The sequence below is a fragment of the Canis lupus genome, chromosome 21 (assembly GCF_048164855.1).
Source record: "Canis lupus baileyi chromosome 21, mCanLup2.hap1, whole genome shotgun sequence".
Taxonomy (NCBI): Eukaryota; Metazoa; Chordata; class Mammalia; order Carnivora; family Canidae; genus Canis; species Canis lupus.
Window position 1 is genome coordinate 15,475,373 of NC_132858.1, and position 22,118 is coordinate 15,497,490.

The 22,118-nt window shown below is 37.9% G+C and overlaps 2 protein-coding genes and 1 long non-coding RNA gene across 3 annotated transcripts; 2 read left to right on the top strand and 1 right to left on the bottom strand.

Annotated features, from left to right (window-relative positions):
• The first annotated feature begins 5,906 nt into the window (after nucleotides 1–5,906).
• On the top strand, nucleotides 5,907–21,006 carry LOC140613358 (uncharacterized). The gene is made up of 3 exons (XR_012014473.1): nucleotides 5,907–6,102; nucleotides 7,589–7,670; nucleotides 18,618–21,006. It is a non-coding gene; the product is annotated as an uncharacterized lncRNA (long non-coding RNA).
• LOC140613357 (olfactory receptor 4C11-like) lies at nucleotides 8,971–9,929 on the top strand. Its single transcript, XM_072791889.1, has one exon. The coding sequence runs from the start codon at nucleotides 8,971–8,973 to the stop codon at nucleotides 9,883–9,885; it is 915 nt and encodes a 304-aa protein (XP_072647990.1). The 3' UTR covers nucleotides 9,886–9,929.
• Nucleotides 17,308–18,233, bottom strand: LOC140613564 (olfactory receptor 4C6-like). Its single transcript, XM_072792014.1, is given in 2 exon segments — nucleotides 17,308–17,792; nucleotides 17,795–18,233. Coding segments are annotated over 2 exon segments (924 nt in total).
• Nucleotides 21,007–22,118: the final 1,112 nt, after the last annotated feature.

The window sequence follows — 22,118 nt, forward strand, 5'->3', positions numbered from 1 at the left end:
TATGTCTGTAATGTCCGTCTGGACCAGTGTGTCATTCAAAGCCCTTGTTTCCTTACTGAAATTCTGCTTTGATGATCTGTGCATTTTTGTGAATGTTGTGTTAAAGATGCCCACTATTACTGTATTATTGTCAAAGTGTTTCTTAATTCTGTTGTTATTTGCTTTATATATTTGGCTGCTCCTCTATTAGAGTCTAAATAATTGCAGTTTTAATTCTTCTTGTTTGATGGACCACTTAATTATGATACATTGTCCTTCCTCATCTCTTATGACTGTCTTCAGGTTAGAAACTAATGTGTCTGTTATAAAGATTCCCCTAAACGTTTTTGTTTTTGTTTTTGTTTTATGTCCACTAGCATGATAGATGGTTCTCGTCCTCCTCGCTTTTGATCTGGAAGTGTCTTTCGGTCTAAATTGTGCCGATTGTAGACGACATATCAAAGTGTCATGCTTTTTTTTTATCCAAATTGAACCTATGACTTATGATTCTAGTATTTATCCCATTCATATTTAGAGTGAACATTGAGCGATACGAATCCATTGTCATTGCTTGACCTGTAAAGTCACTATTTCTGTATATTATCTCTGTTCATTTCTGGTTTATGTTACTTTTGGGCTCTCTTTTCACTTCCAGGATCCTCTTTAATATTTCCTGGTGGGCTGGTTTAGTGATCACAAGTTCTTTCAGTTTCTCTTTTTCCTGGATCTCTTTATCTCTCCTATTCTGAATGACAGCCTTGCTGGATATAGTATCCTTGTCTGCATACTGTTTTCATTTAGCATCCTGAATATATCATGCCAGTCCTTTCCAGCCTTCTAGGTCTCTGTGGATAAGACAGTGGGACTCTTATTTTCCTACCCTCATAGATTCAGGACCTCTTGTCCTGAGCTGCTTTCAGAGTTTTCTCTCTGTCTCTGAAATTTGCAAGCTCCACTGTTATATGTTGAGGTGTTAGACTACTTTTGTATTGATTTTGAGGGGGATCCTTTGTTCCTTCTGAATCTGAATGCCTGTCTCCTTCCTCAGATTAGAAGAATTTTCAGCTATAATATGCTTTTATATACCTTCTTCCCCACTTTCTCTCTTACTTTTTCCTCTTCTTTTGGGACCCCAATTATGCTAATATTGTTTCATCTTATGGTATCACTTATCTCTCAAATTTTTCCCTTGTGATTCCGTAGTTGTTTATCTCTTTTTTTTTAACTTCAGTTTTCTTATTCTTCTCAATTTGTTTTCTATATCACTCATCCTCTCTTCCATCTCATTTTTTCCCCAGCAGTTAGAGCCTCCATTTTTTATTGCATCTCAGGAATAGTAGCCTTTTTAGTTTTGACCTCCTTAGATTTTAGTTCTTTTATTTTGCCAGAAAGGGACTCTCTAGTGTCTTCTACGCTTTTTTTCAGCCCAGGTAGTATCTTTATAATTTTTATTCTGAATCTACTTCCAACATGTTGCTTCTATCTCTACTGATTAGGTCCTTGGCAGTGAATACTGCCTTGTGTACTCTTTTGAAGTGAGTTCTTCTGTATTGTCATTCTGACCATAGAAGAACATGAAAGAGAACAAAATACTAAAATGGCAACAGTGATTCCAGAGAAATATACATGAAAAAAATCAGAAGCAACAGAAAAAGAATTAAAGATGGGCAGCCCCGGTGGCACAGCGGTTTAACTCTGCCTGCAGCCCGGGGACTGATCCTGGAGACCAGATCGAGTCCCACATCGGGCTCCCTGCGTGGAGCCCCTTCTCCCTCTGCCTCTGTCTCACTTGCTCTGTATCTCTCATGAGTAAATAAAATAAAATCTTAAAAAAAAGAAAAATAATTAAAGAAAGAGAGAGAATATAACCAAATTCTGAACAGACGGAGCGCTACACTAGATCCTGGGTGTATTTTGGTTGGCTCCTTTGAAGAAATTAGATCTCAAATTGTAAAGAAAGGCAAATTTATATATAATCAAAACAATTAATTGGATTCAATGACCGGTTAAAATAGAACTATAAAATGAAAATCAAAGAGACTTTAAAAGAGTTGATAAAATAAGAAATTATTTGAAAAGCAACAAAAAGATTAATGTGAAAGAGTGAAGAAATATGAGAAAAAACCTTAAATTCTATATACTATTTTCCCCTAGTGCTGGAGTTTGGCAGTTCTCTATCATTGGTTACCTTGGTCTTAGCAGATGTCCCTGCAGATCTTCTGGGCGAGGTGCCTGGTGCAGTGACTCTCAGGTTTCTTGTCGTGGATTTTATTGCTCTGCCCTTTGCAGGGAGCCAGGCTAAATATACAGCTCCAGATTTCTCTATGTGACTTTTGTTGCCTTAAGGCTTTCCGTACCATTATAGGGGTTGAGAAGGAAAATCAGAGCTGCACCTCCATCTCCAGCCCTCACGCTGAAAGTTCATGTCCCTTATTCTTCAGTGAGTGCTCAGGTAAAAGCAGTCTATCACTCTTATCCCCCTGGTTTCAGTTCACATTCAGTGCTAAACCAGCCTGTGACCCAGTGCATGTGATCTCGTTTCAAGAATCCAAGTTTTAAAGACTTCTGTGGCACTCAGCAGTAATACACCTCCTGGAGAAGTGGGGGCCTCTCAGTGTTTCTGTCACTTTCTGGGCCCCTCCGCAGAGAGCAGTCACCCTACCTTGCTGACGTTCCCTGTTTATGGCAAGACTGAGTTGAATGTTGGTCCTGGGCTGACTGTCTGCAATAAGGTACTCTGCCCCAGTGCCTGGGAACACTCTGCTGCACTCTGGTACCCCCATTCTTTTTGTGATGCCAGGAATCCTGAGACCATGCTGTCAAACCCAGGATTCTGTCTTTCTTCACCTCCTGACCACCCTTCAGGCAAACTTGTAAAAGTCCCAATTTTGCACTCCACTGCTTACACCATCATCTGGTACTTGAATAATGGAGGCTTCAATGCCCATGGTTTATTCTCTGATAGATGGCCTCAGATTCATTTCTCTATACACCCTCCATTGCAAAAAGTGGTTATTTTTCTATTTGTAGAATTGTAGCAACTTTTTCTCAGATCGCCAGTTGATTTTGCAGTTGTTCGGTATGATTTGTTAGGTATCCAGCTGATTTCCAGAGACGAGAGAAGATGAAGGTCCCCTACTCCTCTGCCATGTTAAGTCTCTCCCCATTCTGCAGCTTTAAATAGGTGGTCACAGAAGTCTTCATGGCAGACATCACTTTGGAATAAATACTTGAAGGTGGTGAAGGAGTCAGTCATGTGGATATACACTACAGTAATGTCTTGGAGGGTATGAGGCTAATGAGATGGGATCCTTGAGAGTACTAGGTGAGATCAAAGAGGAATTGTTGGGTCTAGATCACATAGAGCCTTGTAGGTTGCATTACATGTCTTCCTTTTTGATGAAATGAAGTGGAGCACCATTGGAGAACTTTGATCAGAGAAGAGACGAGACATGACTCACCTATTTTGTCTGATATTAGTATTTCTGCCTTAGCTTTCCTTTTGCTTCTATTTGCATGGTAAATGTTTTTCCAGCCTGTCTCTTTCCACCTCTCCGTGTCTTAGTTCTGAAGTGAGTTCAACAAAAGGATATAACTATTGCAATTACTGGGACCACACATGTTTTCACCTAAATGAATTAAACAACTACTAACAGGCACAAAAGAAGAAATTTGCAGTACTGCAATAACAGTAGGGAATTCTTATACCTCAGCTCCACCAATAGACAGATCATCCAGACAAAAAAAAGAAATAAACTAGAAAGAGTGGCTTTGAATGACATATTTGACCAAATGGGCCTAAGATATTCAGAACATTATATCCCAATAGAGCAGAAGACATTCTTTTCAAGTTCACAGGGGACATTATCTTGAATAGATCTCAATTAGGGTACAAAACAAACAAGACTTAACAAAATAAAAAAGTCTGAAATCATATTACACACCGTTTTTGGTCACAGTCGTATAAAAGTTGAAGTACTCACAAGAAGAAATCTAGAAAGAACACAAATACATGAAGCAAAGAATCCTACTCCTAAACATTAAATAGGTCAAACAAATAATCAAACGGGAAATCAAAATATTCATGGAGACAGATGAAAATGTTAAGGTGTTAATATCTAAAAGATGTAAAGAATGTACATAACTCACCACCACAAAGACTAAAAATCTTACTTAAAAAATGGACAGAGAACCTGAATAGACATTTTTCTAAGAAGATAGAGAAATAACAATTTAACACATGAAAAGATGTTCAATGTCACTCATCATCAGGGAAATGAAAATCAAAATCACAGTGGGATGTCACTTCACACCAGTCAGAATGACTAAAATAAAAAGAAAAAAAAAACAAGAAATAAAGAGTGTTGGCAAGGATGTGGAATAAAATGTACCCTCATACCCTCTGGTGGGAATATAAACTGGTGCGGCCACTGTAGAAATCAGGATGGAAGTTCCTCAAAAATGAAAAATAGAAAAATAGAATTGCCATGTGATCCAGTAATTCCACTATTATTTATCCAAATATATTTTTGCAACAACATGAATGGATTGAGTCAGTCTAAACATAAGTGAAATTCAGACAGACTAAGACAAATACCATATGAATTCACTACTATCTATGTAGATTTCAGAAAGAAGACAAATGAGCAAAGAAAAAAGGTCACAAACAAAAAAACTCAGATTCTTAAAATATGGAGAATAAAATGGTGGTTACCAGAGGGAAGGTGGGCAGTTAGGATAAAAGGGTGAATGTAATTGAGAGAACACCTGTCGTGTTGAGCACCGATAATGTATAGAATTGTTCAATCAAAAATATGTGCATGTTTTGTAGGTAAATTATAACTTACGCGGCTTTATTTTTTTAATATTTTATTTATTTATTCATTAGAGACACATAGTGAAAGAGGCAGAGATACAGGAAGAAGGAGAAGCAGGTCCTTACAGGGAGCCAGATGTGGGAGAAAATCTGGCACCCTGGGATCACATCCTGAGCCAGAGGAGATGCTCAACCACTGAAGCAGGAAGGCATTCCTCCTTAAGTTGCTTTAAAAACAAACAAAAAATCAGTAAAAGCATTTTCAATTCCAATTTTCTATCTTTTCTTTACATTTGCCTGAATAACTTCAAAGTATTATAGAAATTATAGAAATCGTAATTAGTAGTTTTCACCGTAATTATATTTTACCAGTATTATTAAGATTGAAAATAATTATTATATCTACAGTATCATTTTACTATCATTACAGATAGGAAAATGAGAGAAGTTAAGAGGTTGCTCAAAGTCATAGAGACGTTTATTATGAAAATAAAACTCAATCATATCACATGTGTTGGAAAATGTACCTGGGCTCAGAGGTTCGTGTGCTGTTAGAAAAGATTTCACTTAAAGAGAAAAGTCTTTGGGAACTTTTATTAGTCTCTACTTCATTGTGACTTGAAAGGCATACTTTCTCCTTAGACCAGGGACACCAGTGGAGCAGTTGGTCACTGAAATGGGATGGGTCCCTTTGGGAGTCTAGGAGGAGAGATGGATTCTGTGGACAGGATCTGTCAGATGATAGCCTGTCTGGGATTACTTGGCCCCGTGGTTTGCATTGATCCAGGAGGGACTGAGCTAAGTAGTTTGTAGAGCAAATCCTCTGGGGTTGGGTGGGAAGGGCACAGCCCTTATTCCTCCAAAGGCTGGGTATTTGTGAACTTCTATGAAATCTCTATATATCTATTGGATATCTATTGGAGGACGAACAAATGTTTAATCCATACGCTCTGCCAAGGAATTGTTTTGGGCATAGAGCTGCCTTTAGAGATTTTTCTATCATAGGATTGTGGGAATAATTCCTTTATATTCTAGAAAGTTCTAACAGTAGAAATAAGAAATGTTCTGCTGATATTACAGACCTCATTGAAGACTCTAACCCAAGCCTCTAGGAAAGATTGGCTACCTGTGGTGTATCTTCTCTCCACATAGATCCTGCAGTGGAAAGCTGAGTAGAAGTATTCGAAGTACAGATTACATGTTTCAAACACACTGCATATGATTCATCTTCAAGATAAATCAGATTTGCAAGAGAAAAAACTATGGGCTCTCTATTGGATCTCATCTCCTTCTGTACAAGAAATAGGGTAAGTTTAAAAACCCAAGTAATTTACTTTTTTTTTTTTTTTTTTTTTAGTAAACTACATTCATTCTCTTGATTCCCATTCAGTACTGAAGTTTCTGATAGTTGCCATTATGTAATTCTTTCAATCTTTGAGAAGCATGACGTGCCAGGAAGCTTATTTCTCTCAGTAATGAGAAGATTCTGATATGTCAGGGTTTCTGCCTTTCACTGTCCTTGATGCAGCACTGTCTCAGGACCAATTCTTATCGAATGAGGGGTACATTGAAGGGTGTAGAGGAATAGTATCCTACACAGGTGGATTTCTTACTTGCAAAGCTTAAGGTCAGGAAAAGGAAAGGCTGTATACTGACCATGGCAATCAGTATTCATAGAAAGTGTTGTTACCACGATTCTATGGCACTATGATACTCCTTGCTCTGATATTAATGACTGTAATGTTGGCTGCCCAAACCCACTGATACCTAAGAATTACATTTTCTTTCTGGTGTTGGAGTGAGAGATGTTCTCCAGAGTGGAGGAATGAGAAGAAAACTCTAGTGAAATCCTAGGATGAAGTGCTCCTTTGTCCCTTGCAAAATTCTTTGCTCAGCCTTGCACTGTGTATTTACATTTAAGTATAAATATAAATGCTGGTCTCTCTCTCTCTTTTTTTTTTTTCTGACTCATCAGGATTTTCCATCCATTTGCTAGTCAGGACATGTACTGGATGTGTCCATGGTTTTGTTCCTTACGTATGTATGGTTTCTGGCTTTATGCTGGCTCTACTCGAGTGGCTGGTGTCTGATGCTTCTCATGGCAGTAGTGAGTGGAGTGTCCAAGAAGGAGAGGTTGCCATGGAGCACAAAGGCTAGCGTTCTGGTACTGGTTTCTTTTTGACTGATCTCCAGTAAATTGCCTGCCAGCCTATCCTGAATTACCCAAATAGAACAAAATGAGCTTGCTTTATGGAACATAAAATCAAATGAACACAGATATTAAAACAAAAATGAAGAAGGCTATAATTAAGGATAGATTCACTACACACAGACACACAGACACACACACACACACACACACACACAGTTTTTACCATTGGAAAGTCGTTAGCAAGAAGGTTTTCTGAGAAGATGGCATCTGAACTGGGTTCTGTGTGCACAGTGAGAGGAAGGTCTTTGTCACTAAGAAATCCTGAAAATTTAGTGAATGAGATGGTATGTGGGTATATTTATGAAGGATAGTAATAACAGGTGTGGTTGGAGCACACATGCCCAGAAGCGGGAAAGGAAAGTGGTCGGCAAGGTTATGGCAGTGTTTGAGGGCTTTCAAACTCATGGTGAGTATTTCAGCTAATGCATTAGAAAGCCATAGTAACCATTTTATCATTTTCATGATTCATCATATTTTTATACTGTCCTTTACAAGATATAGCAAAGCAATAAAAAGAAGTAGAGGATAGAGGATGAGGACAAGAGAGAATATCTGAAATTGTGTCCTTTCTTTCTGTTTAGAAACATGGAGTGTCCACTTAATGAATACTGGGATTGGCCATTTGTAATACTGATCTTTGTGAAATACCAGCTTGATTTTTTGGTATGTATGAACTAATAATTCTCACAGTGCAAATTCATATGGGTATCTCATTCAATCTGCTATTTTTCCCAACAAAATGATGTAAGAGGTTTTATTCAGAATTTAATGAATATTAGACACTATGTGAAAAGAATTATTATTTTCTATATTCTGGGAATCTAAATGATTCTGCTTTTAGGGTAGTGAAAATGCTCTGTATGATATTATAATGATGAATGCATGTCCTTAGCATTTATTTAAATCCGTAGATTGTACCACAGGAAGAGTGGACCTAAGGTTAACTCTGCCTCTGGTTGCTGATGGTGGGTTATGGTTGGCTCATCAGTTGTGACAAGTGTGCCATCCTGGCAGAAGTGTTGATAATGGCAGGGGTGATATTTTGTGGGGGCAGAGCTATATGGGGACTCTTTGTGCCTTTCTCTCAGTTTTGATATGAATCTAACACTATTCTAAAAATAATAAATCTTAACAATAACAACAAAAGCGTAAGGAGCAATGACAAAATGATCCTATTAAAGCCGACGAGAGGTGTGTAATTTTGCTACACAGCCCCCTTCATCCACTCCCAGAGAAACAACTGAGAGTGAGCAATTCTGGTCCTTCTGTGAGAGAGCAAGTGACAGATCTGAAGCCACCACTGATTTGCTTTGTTGGGGCCACAACGGATGTACTTGTATGCTTTCCACTGTTTCTCAGTGCAGCAGATACAAAGATGAATGTTTTCAGTGCAACTCTCACTTCTTAGGAGGTGGGCACTTTATTATAGATAGGCTCAAATTCCAGTTGGGCTAAATTTGTATGTCTCCAAATTTTATATTTGACCACAGAAATATATTCCAATTTCATATCCTGGTTTTCATGGCTTTGGCTGGAAGGAAAACTTGCTTTTCCATGTTTTTCCACTATGACTTTCCCACATGAAATCTCTAGTGTAGACAGATTTCAATTTTTCAGATTAAGGCTAAATGTTAAGGCAGCTAATTCATTTGCCCAGGAAAGTACAATTTCTGCCATTTTCAATCTTTGTAGAATTCAAAAATTTTGAAGGATATTGACTTTTTATTCTCCAAATGCAAAGGCTTTGATCCAATTGGGTTAGTTTCTGAATCAATAGATTGATCTTGGAAAGGCATGGACTTCTGCAGATTTACAAAGATTCATAGGAAATTAAAGGAAGTTGGAGTAACATGGAGCAGATGAGGAATACAGAGTTCAACCTACTGATCTCTCCATAATGTGACTTCTTCTTCGCTTTGCAGCTTAGGGTCTTATCAAGGTCACCTTACCTGCAACCAACAAAATGGTGATGAATAGCACTGTGAATGAATTCATTCTGTTTGGCTTGACACAGGATCCAAGAAAACAGAAAGCAGTATTTGGGGTCTTCTTGATGTTTTACCTTGCCACACTGTTGGGAAACTTTCTCATTGTAGTGACTATTAAAAGAAGCAGGACCCTTGGGAGTCCCATGTACTTCTTCCTATTTTACCTGTCTTTTACTGATGCTTGCCTCTCTACAACCATTGCCCCCAGATTGATTGTGGATGCCATTTCTCAGAGGAAGACCATTTCCTACAATGAGTGCATGACTCAAGTCTTTTCAGCCCACTTCTTTGGATGCATGGAAATCTTCGTGCTGATCCTCATGGCTTTTGATCGCTATGTAGCCATTTGTAAGCCCTTGCGATACACAACCATCATGAACAGGCATGTCTGCAGTGTGCTGGTGATTCTGGGTTGGGTGGGATCCTGTATCCACTCTTCAGCACAAATTTTCCTGGCTTCGAGATTGCCTTTCTGTGGTCCCAATGTGATTGATCACTATTTCTGTGACTTGCAGCCCTTGTTGAAACTTGCTTGCATGGACACTTATGTAATAAATTTGCTAGTTGTTTCTAACAGTGGAGCCATATGCACGGTGAGTTTCATAATCCTGCTTATCTCCTATGTTATCATCTTGTACTCTCTGAGAAACTACAGTGCAGAAGGAAGGCGAAAAGCCCTTTCGACCTGCACCTCCCATTTTATTGTGGTTGTCCTATTTTTTGGCCCATGTATATTCATATATACACGCCCAGCAACCACATTTCCAGTAGACAAGGTGGTGGCTGTGTTTTATACCATTGGGGCACCCTTGCTCAACCCTCTGATCTATACACTGAGGAATGCGGAAGTGAAAAATGCCATGAAAAAGTTATGGTGTAGCAAAGTATGATTTATGTTGATACGTGATATTCAGGGATTCTATTGTATACTTCCTTAACACCTTGGTTTTGCTTCATGAACAGAAAAGATAAAATATTCCTTTTGGGATGAAATCCAATTAAGTAATTTTAACCAATACTTTTTATATTTATTTTCATATTAATAAATATGTAGACTCCTTATTCTGAACGGATTGCTTAGAATAAGGTTATTTATATAGTCGAAAACCATTTTGAGCAACTCATCCTGGCCCTTAGTTGAGTGGTATTGACATCTGGTCATATTCACATGATAATTTAGTTTCCTGGACCAATTTGTCTTCAGAAAAAAAAATGTACTAATTAGTGACAGAATGATTGTGTGTGTGAACACACACCAATTCTTTATTTAAATTGTAGTCTATTTTTATGAATGTGGTCATAAGAGCTAACCCATATGGACCTGGAACTTAGAGAGTGTAGGTGACTGTCTTGACGACCTGGGATTTGGAGATGGCTTTCTAAGAGAATTCTGCTCTGGAATCTGTGCCTGACTTTGCCTCACTGGGGAATCCACACGGAGGGATCTTCAACTTCCAAGAAAAGCTTGATATCTCATTGAAAACCTGTACTGTGTCTGGAGAACTTCTCAAAGTTCTGTGAGTGGTGAAAGAAGGAAAGTCTAATACTGGACTGTGATTGGTGGTATCAGCCAGTCAGCTGCCATAGGCAAGGTCCTTCCCATTACTCTTCACGAGGGAGAGGGAAGAGGCGGGGTTGGGGGGGTTGGCAGCAGAAATATGAAGAAGGAAATAAACAGAAGGGAGGCTAAATTGGAGAAGGAGGCTAAAGAACAACGCATGTTGAAGAGCAAGAAACAGGAAAGAAAAATGGGAACTTTTCTTATATTTTGAGAATTAATTCCAGGTATATGAGCACACAGGGAAAAAATAAAGTTTCCTAGGATGTTTATATCATTGAATTAGTGTAGGTTAACTTCCTTGACTGCCATGTTTTTTCAGGTGTTAGGAAAAAGTGCTTTTTTCATTGACAGGTGGTGTGTCCTTAGCGTCCAAAAAATTAAAATCCAGATTCTTTGGGTGAACCCAGGATTGGAAAGACCCTTTTAGTGCTTTTCAATTATGGTCTTTTGTTTTTATATGAGAATGTTTTAAAATACATATTTTCACCTTTGAAGATCACCCAACTGATATGTATAATACACACCTGCCACCACCACCACCACATCATAATCTATAATCAAGCACTGTCATGTGATACTCTTTCAGTACCTAAGTTTATAATTCCCATCAAATTGGCACCAGGAAGTATTACTTTAATTGATATAAGCTAATGAGAAAAGAATACAATGAATTTCATAAGTATGTGAGAAGTTTCTGCCAATATTATCATGTCTCACCAAAGATGCTTAGTATTCTTATATAGGAGGTGGTGCTGGACTAGTTATTTAAGTCCCAAAGAGGACATTTATCAGGTAACAAATGAGGACATTAGAGAAATATTTGTTTGCACTCACAGAAAAGATACATTTTCATGAACAAATTGGTATAATTAAACCGTATCTGCCAATGGGGAATACTTCAAAGTGAATTGGGTGGGGATTGACATGAGGAAGTAGTCATGAGGAAAGGGGACAAGGAATCACTCCAAGTATTGGAAGAGGAGAAAGGAAAGGAAGTCTGAAAATCAATCCTTGAGTGTTCAGGGGGAAAAAAGAGAAAATTAATTCATTCAAGATCCAAGAGAGCTCTTAGAAAACCATTTTGTGATGTCAAGGGTGAGGGGAGCCTTTTGCCGTTCTCCTCACCTCTACAAGGGGTTGGAGGTCTCTTGGTCAGCCTGAGTCTGTCCTAGCACTCACCTGATCTGTCTCCTTTTTGTAAGGGGTCCCAGGAGTATGTTGCCAGTTATCCAAAACTGAATACGATGTGCCCAGTATTTTGTGCAGCATCTAGCTACTTTCAGCAAAGGGGAAGTTCAGTGACTGCATTACGTCCAGAAATTTAAAACACTACATTTGTTTGAATCGGGTTTGTTTTTATATTATTAAAAATAATTATGAGTTATGAATAAAAGAAATGAGTACACTTTCCCTGCATCCCATCTCCCATGTCCCCATTCCTGCTGTAACTCGATTTAAAATGTATTTTTATCTTATTCTGCATCCTTTCCCCCTATGTTTTTAATGTCTCCCATACACATCGACTCCTGTTGGGAATGCTTTTTATTGAGTTTTTGATATACGTTTTAACTTTTTTTCCCAAATTGATAGTCATTTCTCTTAATATAATTTATTTTCATGTTAATACTTTCAACCTAATCCTATATTAAATTACCAAATATATATATGGTTGAATTTCTTTGCATGATACTCTGTCCTCTTAATATATTTGTTTATTCTGTGAGCATACTCGATTTGAAAAATTACTATAGCTTTATGACATATTTGCACTTGGTTCTTCTCCTCATCCTCTCCAAAATCTTTGAGTCTTTTCTTCTATATATTTAAACATGTGGAGTTTAGAATAATTCCCTCCATTTCCATGCAAATCTCCTCCAGAGATTTTGTTTAGAAATTCACTCAGTATGTCAATTAATTGGGAAAAATTAACAACTTTAACTTGTGAGTTACTTCCATCTCAAATTGTGTAATTCACCTGACTCAGTTTTAACATGTCTTTTGTGATGAGGTTTAGTGTTCTTCATGAAGACTGTTCACATTTCTGTTGCATCTCTTAATTTTATTGTTATTGTGAAGAAGATTTATTTTGTTTTATATTTGTCTATTATACTTACATTTAGAAGTATTATTATGCTGATTTTTGAGTGAGCTCTTTTAATAAACACTGTAATCTCTCAGTTGATTGTCTTGGTTTGGCAAACTAGATGAATACATCAGCCAACAATGACTTGTGTTTGGTTCTGACTACTATATTTCCTTTTCCTCTTATTTCATTGGTTGATACAAACTTTCCAAAGTGACAGGCTGCTAGACCAAATTTACCTGAAAAACTGTAAATTTGTTTAATCCAAAGATTATTGTTTAGCATAAAAGATTTTATAAGTGTAATCGGTCATCAGTATATTCAAATCATTAAAATACATATTAAATATGAATACCTGATTTCTCTTGAAAAGTTGAGTTTGGGACAAATTTGGATATGTGCCCCTCATTAGGCAACGACACACCAGAGTTTAGTCCTGGCTTTTAAAGCGGTCAAGATTTGCTCCTTTTCTACGGGGAGCAAAGGTCTTAAAATTGTTCTTAAATGTTTTTCCATAGTTTGGCTTTATTCAATTTTTATTATCTTCCTGATTCAAATAAGTATATGAGGTTGAGAACTGGGCATTAAAACTCAATAAATTATATAATAATGGCAGTTTTAAAAGGTGGCCTTATTCCTGAATTTAAAGGATCTCTCTTAGAATTAACTGTGACATTTTCTTTAAGTTTCTGGAACATACCCTTTTTCACGTTAAACTCATTTACTTTTAGCTTCCTGTGCTTTAATTATAATTCAGAAAAATATTGTCAAATCCCATGTTAGCCTCCTGGAATTAGTCTTTTTTAAAACAATATAATAAGATTATTAGAAAATTCTGGTAGCAGTAATCAGCAAACTAAGGATTGTGTTGGAAAGCAGAATATGTAAAATATTTCAGGCCTTATCTGCTAAAATGTATTTAAGATCAATGGAGGCATGCTGTTTCCTGAGACTAATTTAATCATCTATGAAGAGATGTGAACAAACTGGTAGTTGACCCTCAATTATAGGATGCCACAGTCATAAAAAGCTCTCATTAATAGAATCAGGGGTACCTGGGTGGCTCAGTGGTTGAGCATCTGCCTTTGACTTGGGTCATGATGCTTGGATCCCAGGTTTGAGTCCATATCAGACTCCCCATGGGGAGCCTGCCTCTCCATCTGGCTATGGCTCTGCCTCTCTCTTTGTTTCTCTCATGAATAAATAAAATCTTTTATTTTATTTTTTATTTTTTTAAATAAAATCTTTTTAAAAAGAGAGTAAGAATCATAAACCTAAAGCTAATATAACATTAGTTCTTTGCCCCTTATCAAGTACTTTTCAATCCTATTCCCTAACTCCTCTATAGTACAAAAGTGAGAGTCAGTCACCATTCCTGAAGAATTTTTGAGTCTGGGTCATTTTTAAAAGATAATAACAACATTTATGTTCTTTGCAGCTTCAGGGAGATTTAGTGGTCTCGGCACTACATAATCTGAGGTACACAGGTGTGTATTACTTGCTTCTTGCCACTCTCAATCTGGACCATTATGCTCCTGGTCTTTCATGGTTCCTTGGAAAAATCACAGTAGTTCTGCATTAGTCTCTTTTTCTAGAATTTTCGCCTCACTAATCCTCACATGGCTGTTTCCAAACCTGATCATTTTTGTTATTTATTGGTGCTCATCATCATTAAACATATTGATTGATATGTTTTAGCACTTTTCCTCCAAAAATCTCAAAAGAATTTAAAATAAGCTGAAATGTTAACTGCTGATAGAATCCTTCTCTGTCTGCATATTATGAGGTACCCTCTATAAAATAACCAGAGCCCTCTATTTCTACTGATTCCATTCTCATTTTCACTCTGTCTCTTCTGTTTGTTTGTTTTATTTAAATTTAATTAGCCCAGAAACTGTGCATTATTTTCAGATGTAGAATTCAGTAATCCATCAGTTACCTATAAAACCTAGTGCTTATCATATCACATGCCCTTCTTAATTCCTGTCATCCAATTATCCCATCTTCCCATCCACTTCCTCTCCAGTAACCTTCAGTTTCTTTCTTGTAGGTAAGAGTCTCTCGTGGTTTGCTTCCCTCTCTGATTTCTTCCCATTCTGTTTTCTCTTCCTTCCCCTGTGATCCTCTGTGCTAGTTCTATATTCCTCATATGAGTGAAACCATATGATAATTGTCTTTCTCTGATTAACTTATTTCATTCAGTATAATATCCTCCAGTTCTATCCACATCAATGTAAATTATATTTCATTTTTTCTAATACCTGAGTAATATTCCATTATATTTATATATAAATAATATATATGGTGTTATATATTATAATATATATATTTTATAGTTATATATGGTTTTATATATATATAAAATCAGATCTTCTTTATTCATTCATCTGTGGGTGGATGTCTGGCTCTTTCCACAGTTTGGCTATTGTGGACATTATTGCTATAAACATTGGGTTACAGGCACTCCTTTGGATCACTACATTTTTCCTTTGGGGTAAATATTAGTGAAGTTGCTAGGTCACCAGATAGCTCTATTTTTAACTTCTGGAGGATCCTCGGTAGTGCTTTCCAGAGTGGCTGCACGAGCTTTCATTCCCACCAACACTTTGAGAGAATTCTCCTTTCTCTGTATCCTTGCCAACATTTGTTGTTTCCTGACATTAATTTTAGTTGTTCTGATTGATAGGAGATGGTAACTCATTGTGGTTTTGATTTGTATTTCCCTGATGCCAAGTGACATTGAACATTTTTTCATATATCTGTTGGCCATTTGTATGCCTTCTTTGGAGAAATGTCTGTTCATGTCTTCTGACCATTTCTTATCATGATTGTTTGTTTTTTGGGTGTTGCTTTTGAAAGTTCTTTATACATCTTGGATACTAGCCCTTTATTTGTCATTTATAAATATCTTCTCCCATTCTGCAGATTGCCTTTTAGTTTTATTAGACTATTTTCTTTTTTTTTATTATTTATGATAGTCACACACAGAGAGAGAGAGAGAGAGGCAAAGACACAGGCAGAGGGAGAAGCAGGCTCCATGCACCGGGAGCCTGATGTGGGATTCGATCCTGGGTCTCCAGGATCGCGCCCTGGGCCAAAGGCAGGCGCCAAACCACTGCGCCATCCAGGGATCCCAATTGACTATTTTCTTTGTTGTGCAAAACCTTGTTATGTTGATGAAGTAACAATAGTTCATTTTTGCTTTTGCTTCATTCATGCCTTTGGAGCATGAATGTCAAAACTCTCACAAAAATACTAGCCATAGGTTCCAACAGTACATTAAAAGGATTATTCTCCAAGACCAAGTGGGATTTATTCCTGGGCTGCAAGGGTGGTTCGACATCTGCAAATCAGTCAGTGTGATACATCACATTGATAAAAGAAAAGACAAGAACCACATGATCCTCTCAATTGATGCAAAACAACAAAAACAAAAAAACATTGGACAAAATATAGCATCTTTCCTGCTTGTTTATTTTTGATATTTTTTGATCGTCTCCTTTTTTCATCTCACCATCCAAATTAGGCTAGTTTTTTAGGGAGAAAAGTCTCTTGCATTCTATAATCATTCAACAGATCTTTATGGAAATCTAACAGATGCCAAGCATAAATAAGACAAAAGTCTATCTGTCAGGATGTCTGGTATATTAGAGAGAAGGCAAGGAGCAAAACTTAAATGATTATGCAAAAGTAATCATACTTGTAATTATTTTTATAAAGAAAATAAAGATGATCTTGACATAGGGAATTTTGTAAAGAGTGAAAAAGTCTTTAAAAGAATCATGGGGGAAGCTCTCTGAGGTAAGGCCAGTTAATTTCTTTTCCAAGACTATAGGTTATGAGGAAGCAACCAATTGAAGAAGATGGGACTTGCTTTCAGAAAGAGAAAAGCAAAAGCACCGAGGTGAGAAAGTCGCAAAGAGCTCTGGGGGCAGATGAAAATAGCCAACACCTGCTGATGCACAGTAAAGGAGTAAGTGAGGTGCGCCAGATGGGGTGGGAGACTTAGAGGCAGTAGGAAGATCAATCAGGGAATTTTACCACAAAGTCCAGATGTTTCCAAAGGCAATGGGAAGCCAAGGAAGTGTATAAAGCAGTAAAGTATTATGATCCTTTAACAAGTCCATAATCCTTAAATCCTAAATCACAAAGCAGGTTTACATATTTTTAAAGACTTATTTATTTATTTGAAAGAGAGAGAGAGAGAATATGCAAGGGTGAAAGGAGGAGGGGCAGAAGCAGAAGGTGAGAGCTCTCAAGCAGTCTCTCCCCTGAGCCTGAAGCCTGATGAGGGTCTTAATCCAGGACACTGAGATTGTGATCTGAACCTAAATCAAGAGTCAGATGCTTAACAGACTGTGTCACTTAGGTGCCCCAAACAGATATACACTTTTAAAAGATTCTACTTATATATATGAGAGAGAGAATGAGAACAAGCACGAACCCTTCTCCCCAGAGGGAAAAGGAGAGGGAGAATCACTGAGCAAGGACCCTGGGATCATGACCTGAGCAAAAGGCAGGTATTTAACTGACTGAGCCACCGAGGGGCCCCAACCAGGTTTATATTTTTCAAAACTCTCTATGCTGTAGTGGTGATGAATAGCTTATTTCTCTCACCTTTCAGAAAGAATCTCCCTTAATGGGAAACATGATGTCTTAGCATGACCATCACTTGCCAACAAAACTCCTTTGTTTCCCCAGTTTCCTCATGGCATTTTTCACCTCTGAATTCCTCAGGGTGTAGATCAAGGGATTTAACATGGGTGTGATGATGGAATCAGACACAGCCATTGCCTTGTCAATGGGGTAGGTGGCCACAGGCCGCACGTACAGGAAAATGCATGGCACAAAGAACAAGACAACCACGGTGAGGTGGGAGCCACAGGTGGAGAAGGCTTTGCGCCGCCCTTCAGAGCTGCAAGACTTCAGAGAGCAGAGGATGACCACGTAGGAGGCAATGAGAATAAGGAAGATGGTCATACACATCACCCCACTGTTGAGGATGACTAGGAGACCCAGGGTGTGGGTGTCCATGCAGGCCAGTTTCAACAAGGGAAACAAATCGCATATAAAATGATCAATGACATTGGGGCCACAGAAGGGTATTTGATACATGAAGAGAAGCTGTATTGCTGCATGGATAAATCCCCCACCCAGGCCCCTCCCAGCAGCAGGCAGCACATCCGAGGGCTCATGATGGTCGAGTAGTGCAGGGGCTTACAGATGGCCACGTAGCGGTCATAGGCCATCACGATGAGAAGGATGATCCCCACACCACCAAAGAAATGCTCTGCAAAGAGCTGCGCCATGCAACCTTCTAAGGAGATGACAGTGCTCTTGGAGAGGGAGTCCACAATCATCTTGGGGGCAATGACAGAAGAGTAGGTAACATCCAAAAGGGATAAGAAAGTAAGGAAAAAATACATAGGTGATCTCAGACTCTGACTTGTGATCACAGTTACCACAATTACTAGGTTTCCCAAAACCGTGGACACATACATGATTAGAAACACAGCAGAGAGCATTTTCCGCAGCTCTGGGTTCTCTGTAATGCCCAAAAGAATGAATTCAGTCACATTTTTTGGATTCTCCATATATTAGGTGCTGATACGGGCTCCATTGGAGATCTGGAAAACCTAAAAAAGCAACAAGTGATATTTAAGTAATGATTATTTGGCCTCATGTCTTTCCAGGACCTCACAGACTGTGTTATTCATCTTTATTCATCTCTTCACCATTAAAGAATTTGGATCTTAATAATATATTAAATAAAGAGCTTAAAAGGTAGACACTTCATTAATGCTAGCTTCTCCCAGGACATTTCTCCTCTTTCTTTTAATTGTTCTTCCAAGTGAAATATAGTTTTCCTTCCTTTATTAATATTACTAGCTAACTTTTTTGAGCACCTACCCTACTCTGAGTACTGGAATAATACTATGAGTGACTTTTTTTTTTTTTTTTTTTTTTTTTTTTTACAGATGATGGAGCAGAACTTCGAGTTTAGGAAACTAACTAAACTAATGTTTATAGCACCAATGTCCACCATATCCAAATTATGGAAAGACCCCAGATGAATGGATGAAGAAGATGTGGTATCTCCATACAATGGAATACTACTCAGCAATAAAAAATGAAATCTTTCCATTTTGTAATGATGTGGATTGAACTAGAGGATGTTATTCTAAGTGAAATAAGACAATCAGAGAAAGACAATTATATGATCTCACTCATATGGATTTTAAATAACAAAACAGAAGATCACAGGGGAAGAGAGGAATAAATAAAACAAGATGAAATCAGAGAGGAAAACAAACCATAAGAGACTCTTAAGCATAGAAAAACTGAGCGTCACCGTAAGGGAGGGAGTGGGGGGATGGGGTAACTGGGTGATGGACATTAAGGAGGGCACATGATGTAATGAGCACTAGGTATTGTATAAGACTGATAAGTCACAGATCTCTACCTCTGAAACCAATAGTACATTGTATGTTAATTGATTGAAATTAGATATGATAAAGTTTAAAAAATATCAAGCATACCCCTCCCAAAAGAATATATAACTAGTGTGCTGTGGACTGGCCTTTTGATCACACAGCTCAAACTGTGAACTCCTCTGTTCTACCACTGCAGAAGAGAGCTGATGATGTGATGTTTCAAGAGAGTTACTATTGCAACCCAGAAGAAATGCTACTGTGAAAACATGCTTTGTGTTAGTACTTGGAACTTTTAAGCAGAGGGTGACTGGCCTATCTTAGGAATTTTCTGGAGCGCAGCTTCAATTGATAGTGGACTATACCACCTTGGGAAGGCTGAGAATTCATTGTTATGATTCAGCAGCCTCACTCCCATCCCACCCCATACATAAAATGCAGATCTTCCAGGGCAGACCATGCAAATGTCCTTTATTCCCACCATTTAACCTCAGCCTCTCCCTCATGACCCAAGAACTTGTAAGGACCATGGTGAATTACAAGGAACCCTGACTCCAGAGTCAGGAAATGAGAAGCGGGCTTTATTCAGGCTGTGTCACTAATGTGGTGTGCTACTGGGGCATATAGCTGGCACCTCTGGGTCCCAGGGTCCTCATTTGCAGTACAAGGATGGCTCATTAGAGAAGTAACAACTCAGTCCTCTTCAAACAAAGCATCCATTTCTCAATTGCATTGATTGTTTAGGCCTCTGGGTAGGGATTTTTAGAGAAGTGATTCATTTCATGTAAAAAAGCTGAAACTCATTTTTCTAAGTAATATTTAATGCTCCATCTATCTTATGGCTTGGAGCTTGCGTGGCTCCCTATTGATATAATGCGGAATTGAATTTTTGACCTAACATTCAATCCTGTCACCAGCAAGCCCCTTACTGATTTAACTTTATTTCTCTGTTTTTCTCACTTTATTCCACTGTCATCCCCTCTGCTTCCTGTCAGATTTCTAGCATTTCTTTCTGCAGCGCCTTTCTCTTTGCAGGGGGATGTCACTGGATCCAGATGCAGCAAACCTACCACTAAGTCACAGCCATGTCACTTGCTGGCTTAATGATCTCAGCATCTGTAAAGCCTCAATTTCTGCAGTAGCACAATTAGTACAAGAGAAACACAGATGCATACCCACAGGATAAGAGAAGGGACAGAGAGAAAGCAGGCAGAGGGAAGGAGAAAGGGAGATAGATGATAGAGAAGGAAGGAAGGAAAGAAGGGAGGAAAGTGAGAAGTTAAATTGGTAAAGAGTTCATCAAGGAATTTCCTAGTAAATCTTTGTAGATACATTATCCATCCCTTGTTGCCTTTGGGCACTTTTTAGAAATCTACACATTTTATTTACCAATTCTCATTTCTAAGTAGACATCATTTAGTTTTCTTTTTTATAAATTTGTTTCAGAGGTACTTTTCAATAATTCATCAGTTGTGTATAACATTCATTTAGTTTTGAAAAATGTCCTCAAAAGCACACAAAATTACATCAAGCTAAATAATCTAACTCAAGTTAGAACTCAGGTTTCCCACCTCATGAGTAGATAAGCAAACAGGTATCAAGCGTAAATTATTGACATACTTCAAAAGTAATAGGTATGTGATGACTTATTCTATGTAATTAGTTTAATTAATGTTATATTTCAAAAATAATTTCTAAGGCATAATTCTATGCAATAATTAAAATCTACATATGAAATACTTAAACCAAATAATAGAGTGATTAACCAAATCATAGAGGTGATTTGTAGAATGGAGTTTTTACATTTGGTCAAGAATGGAAAGTTGTACGAATACCTATCATTTGCTCTGACTTGATGAGATGAGCACTGGGTGTTATATGTTAGCAAATTGAACTTAGAACAAAAAGGAAATTAAAAAAAGGAAAGTCATGTAAATACAGACTCTAAGTTCATTTCACCCAAGATCTTACCAGACTCAAGATTTGGTCATGTGAAGTAACTTCAGAGAGTCCAAGAACCAGGTGAAATTTTTCTAACTTGTTTTTTCTGACTGTGGGGTCAAGCACCACAAGGAACATAAACAAGGAAAAAGTCATCCAATTATTACATCTTGATCAAATTTGAAGAACTAGGATTTTTATTGCTCTCAGAGAGAGATTTAAAACAGTAAAGACTTAAGTATTCATGTTCCTGAGAAGGGAATAGCCCTTCTGGTTTACCAAGGGATTTACATTCCCTCCAATTAAGGATGATTGCTGTAAGATATCCAACTCCACTGTTTACCAAATTATTCAGGTGTCTTTTTAAATGCTAATTGATTGTATTCTTAGATCGAATAGAAAAGGCTCTCATTCATCTTCTTGGAAGTTACATTATGAAATTAATGTTCTCCTTTTGGCGATGGACTGGGCTATAGGAGCGCAAAGTGCCTGTTTGAGCACAGGTGTTATGCCACAGACTATATCATGCTAGTTTCATCCCCTGAGTCTGGTCCTCCACTGATGGAGGTGCTAATCCCTGACCTAGTGAATTTGCACCCATCCACTATAATAATAGGGTGTCCCCTGGGAGACAAGAACCTCACATGGGCCAGACCAACATTCTGCTCCAGAGCAGAAGTCTATATCAGTAGGAACTATCTAATTATTTGTTTCTGCACGGTGATCTGTATCAGAGTTCCAGAGTGGCCACAGGTGTTATCATCCAACAGAGCCATATGCTTCTCAACAGGCATTTTTCTCTCCCTTTGGCATAATCACTTTTTAAATCTCAAGAAGTTAGTCAATGGCAATTGGCATCCTTGAGCAACTCCACTACATAAGTGGAAAGCAAGACTTGGTTCTTTAAAAGAAGGTCTATCCTGTCAAGATTCTCTACCATGAGAAGTCAACCTGACTTACATTACCTCCTTGGTCCAATTATTTGCCAATTTACTGTTACCAATTTTTAATTTTGCGGCCTCATTCATAACCATTTTAGCACCTCCCTCGCTGAGTTCTTGGTGCCTTTCAATCAGACTCCCATTGACTAGTTTTGATATTACTTAA

Bases quoted from the DNA above. Each gene is read 5' to 3' on its own strand.
- LOC140613357 (XM_072791889.1), top strand. From the start codon at position 8,971: ATGGTGATGAATAGCACTGTGAATGAATTCATTCTGTTTGGCTTGACA.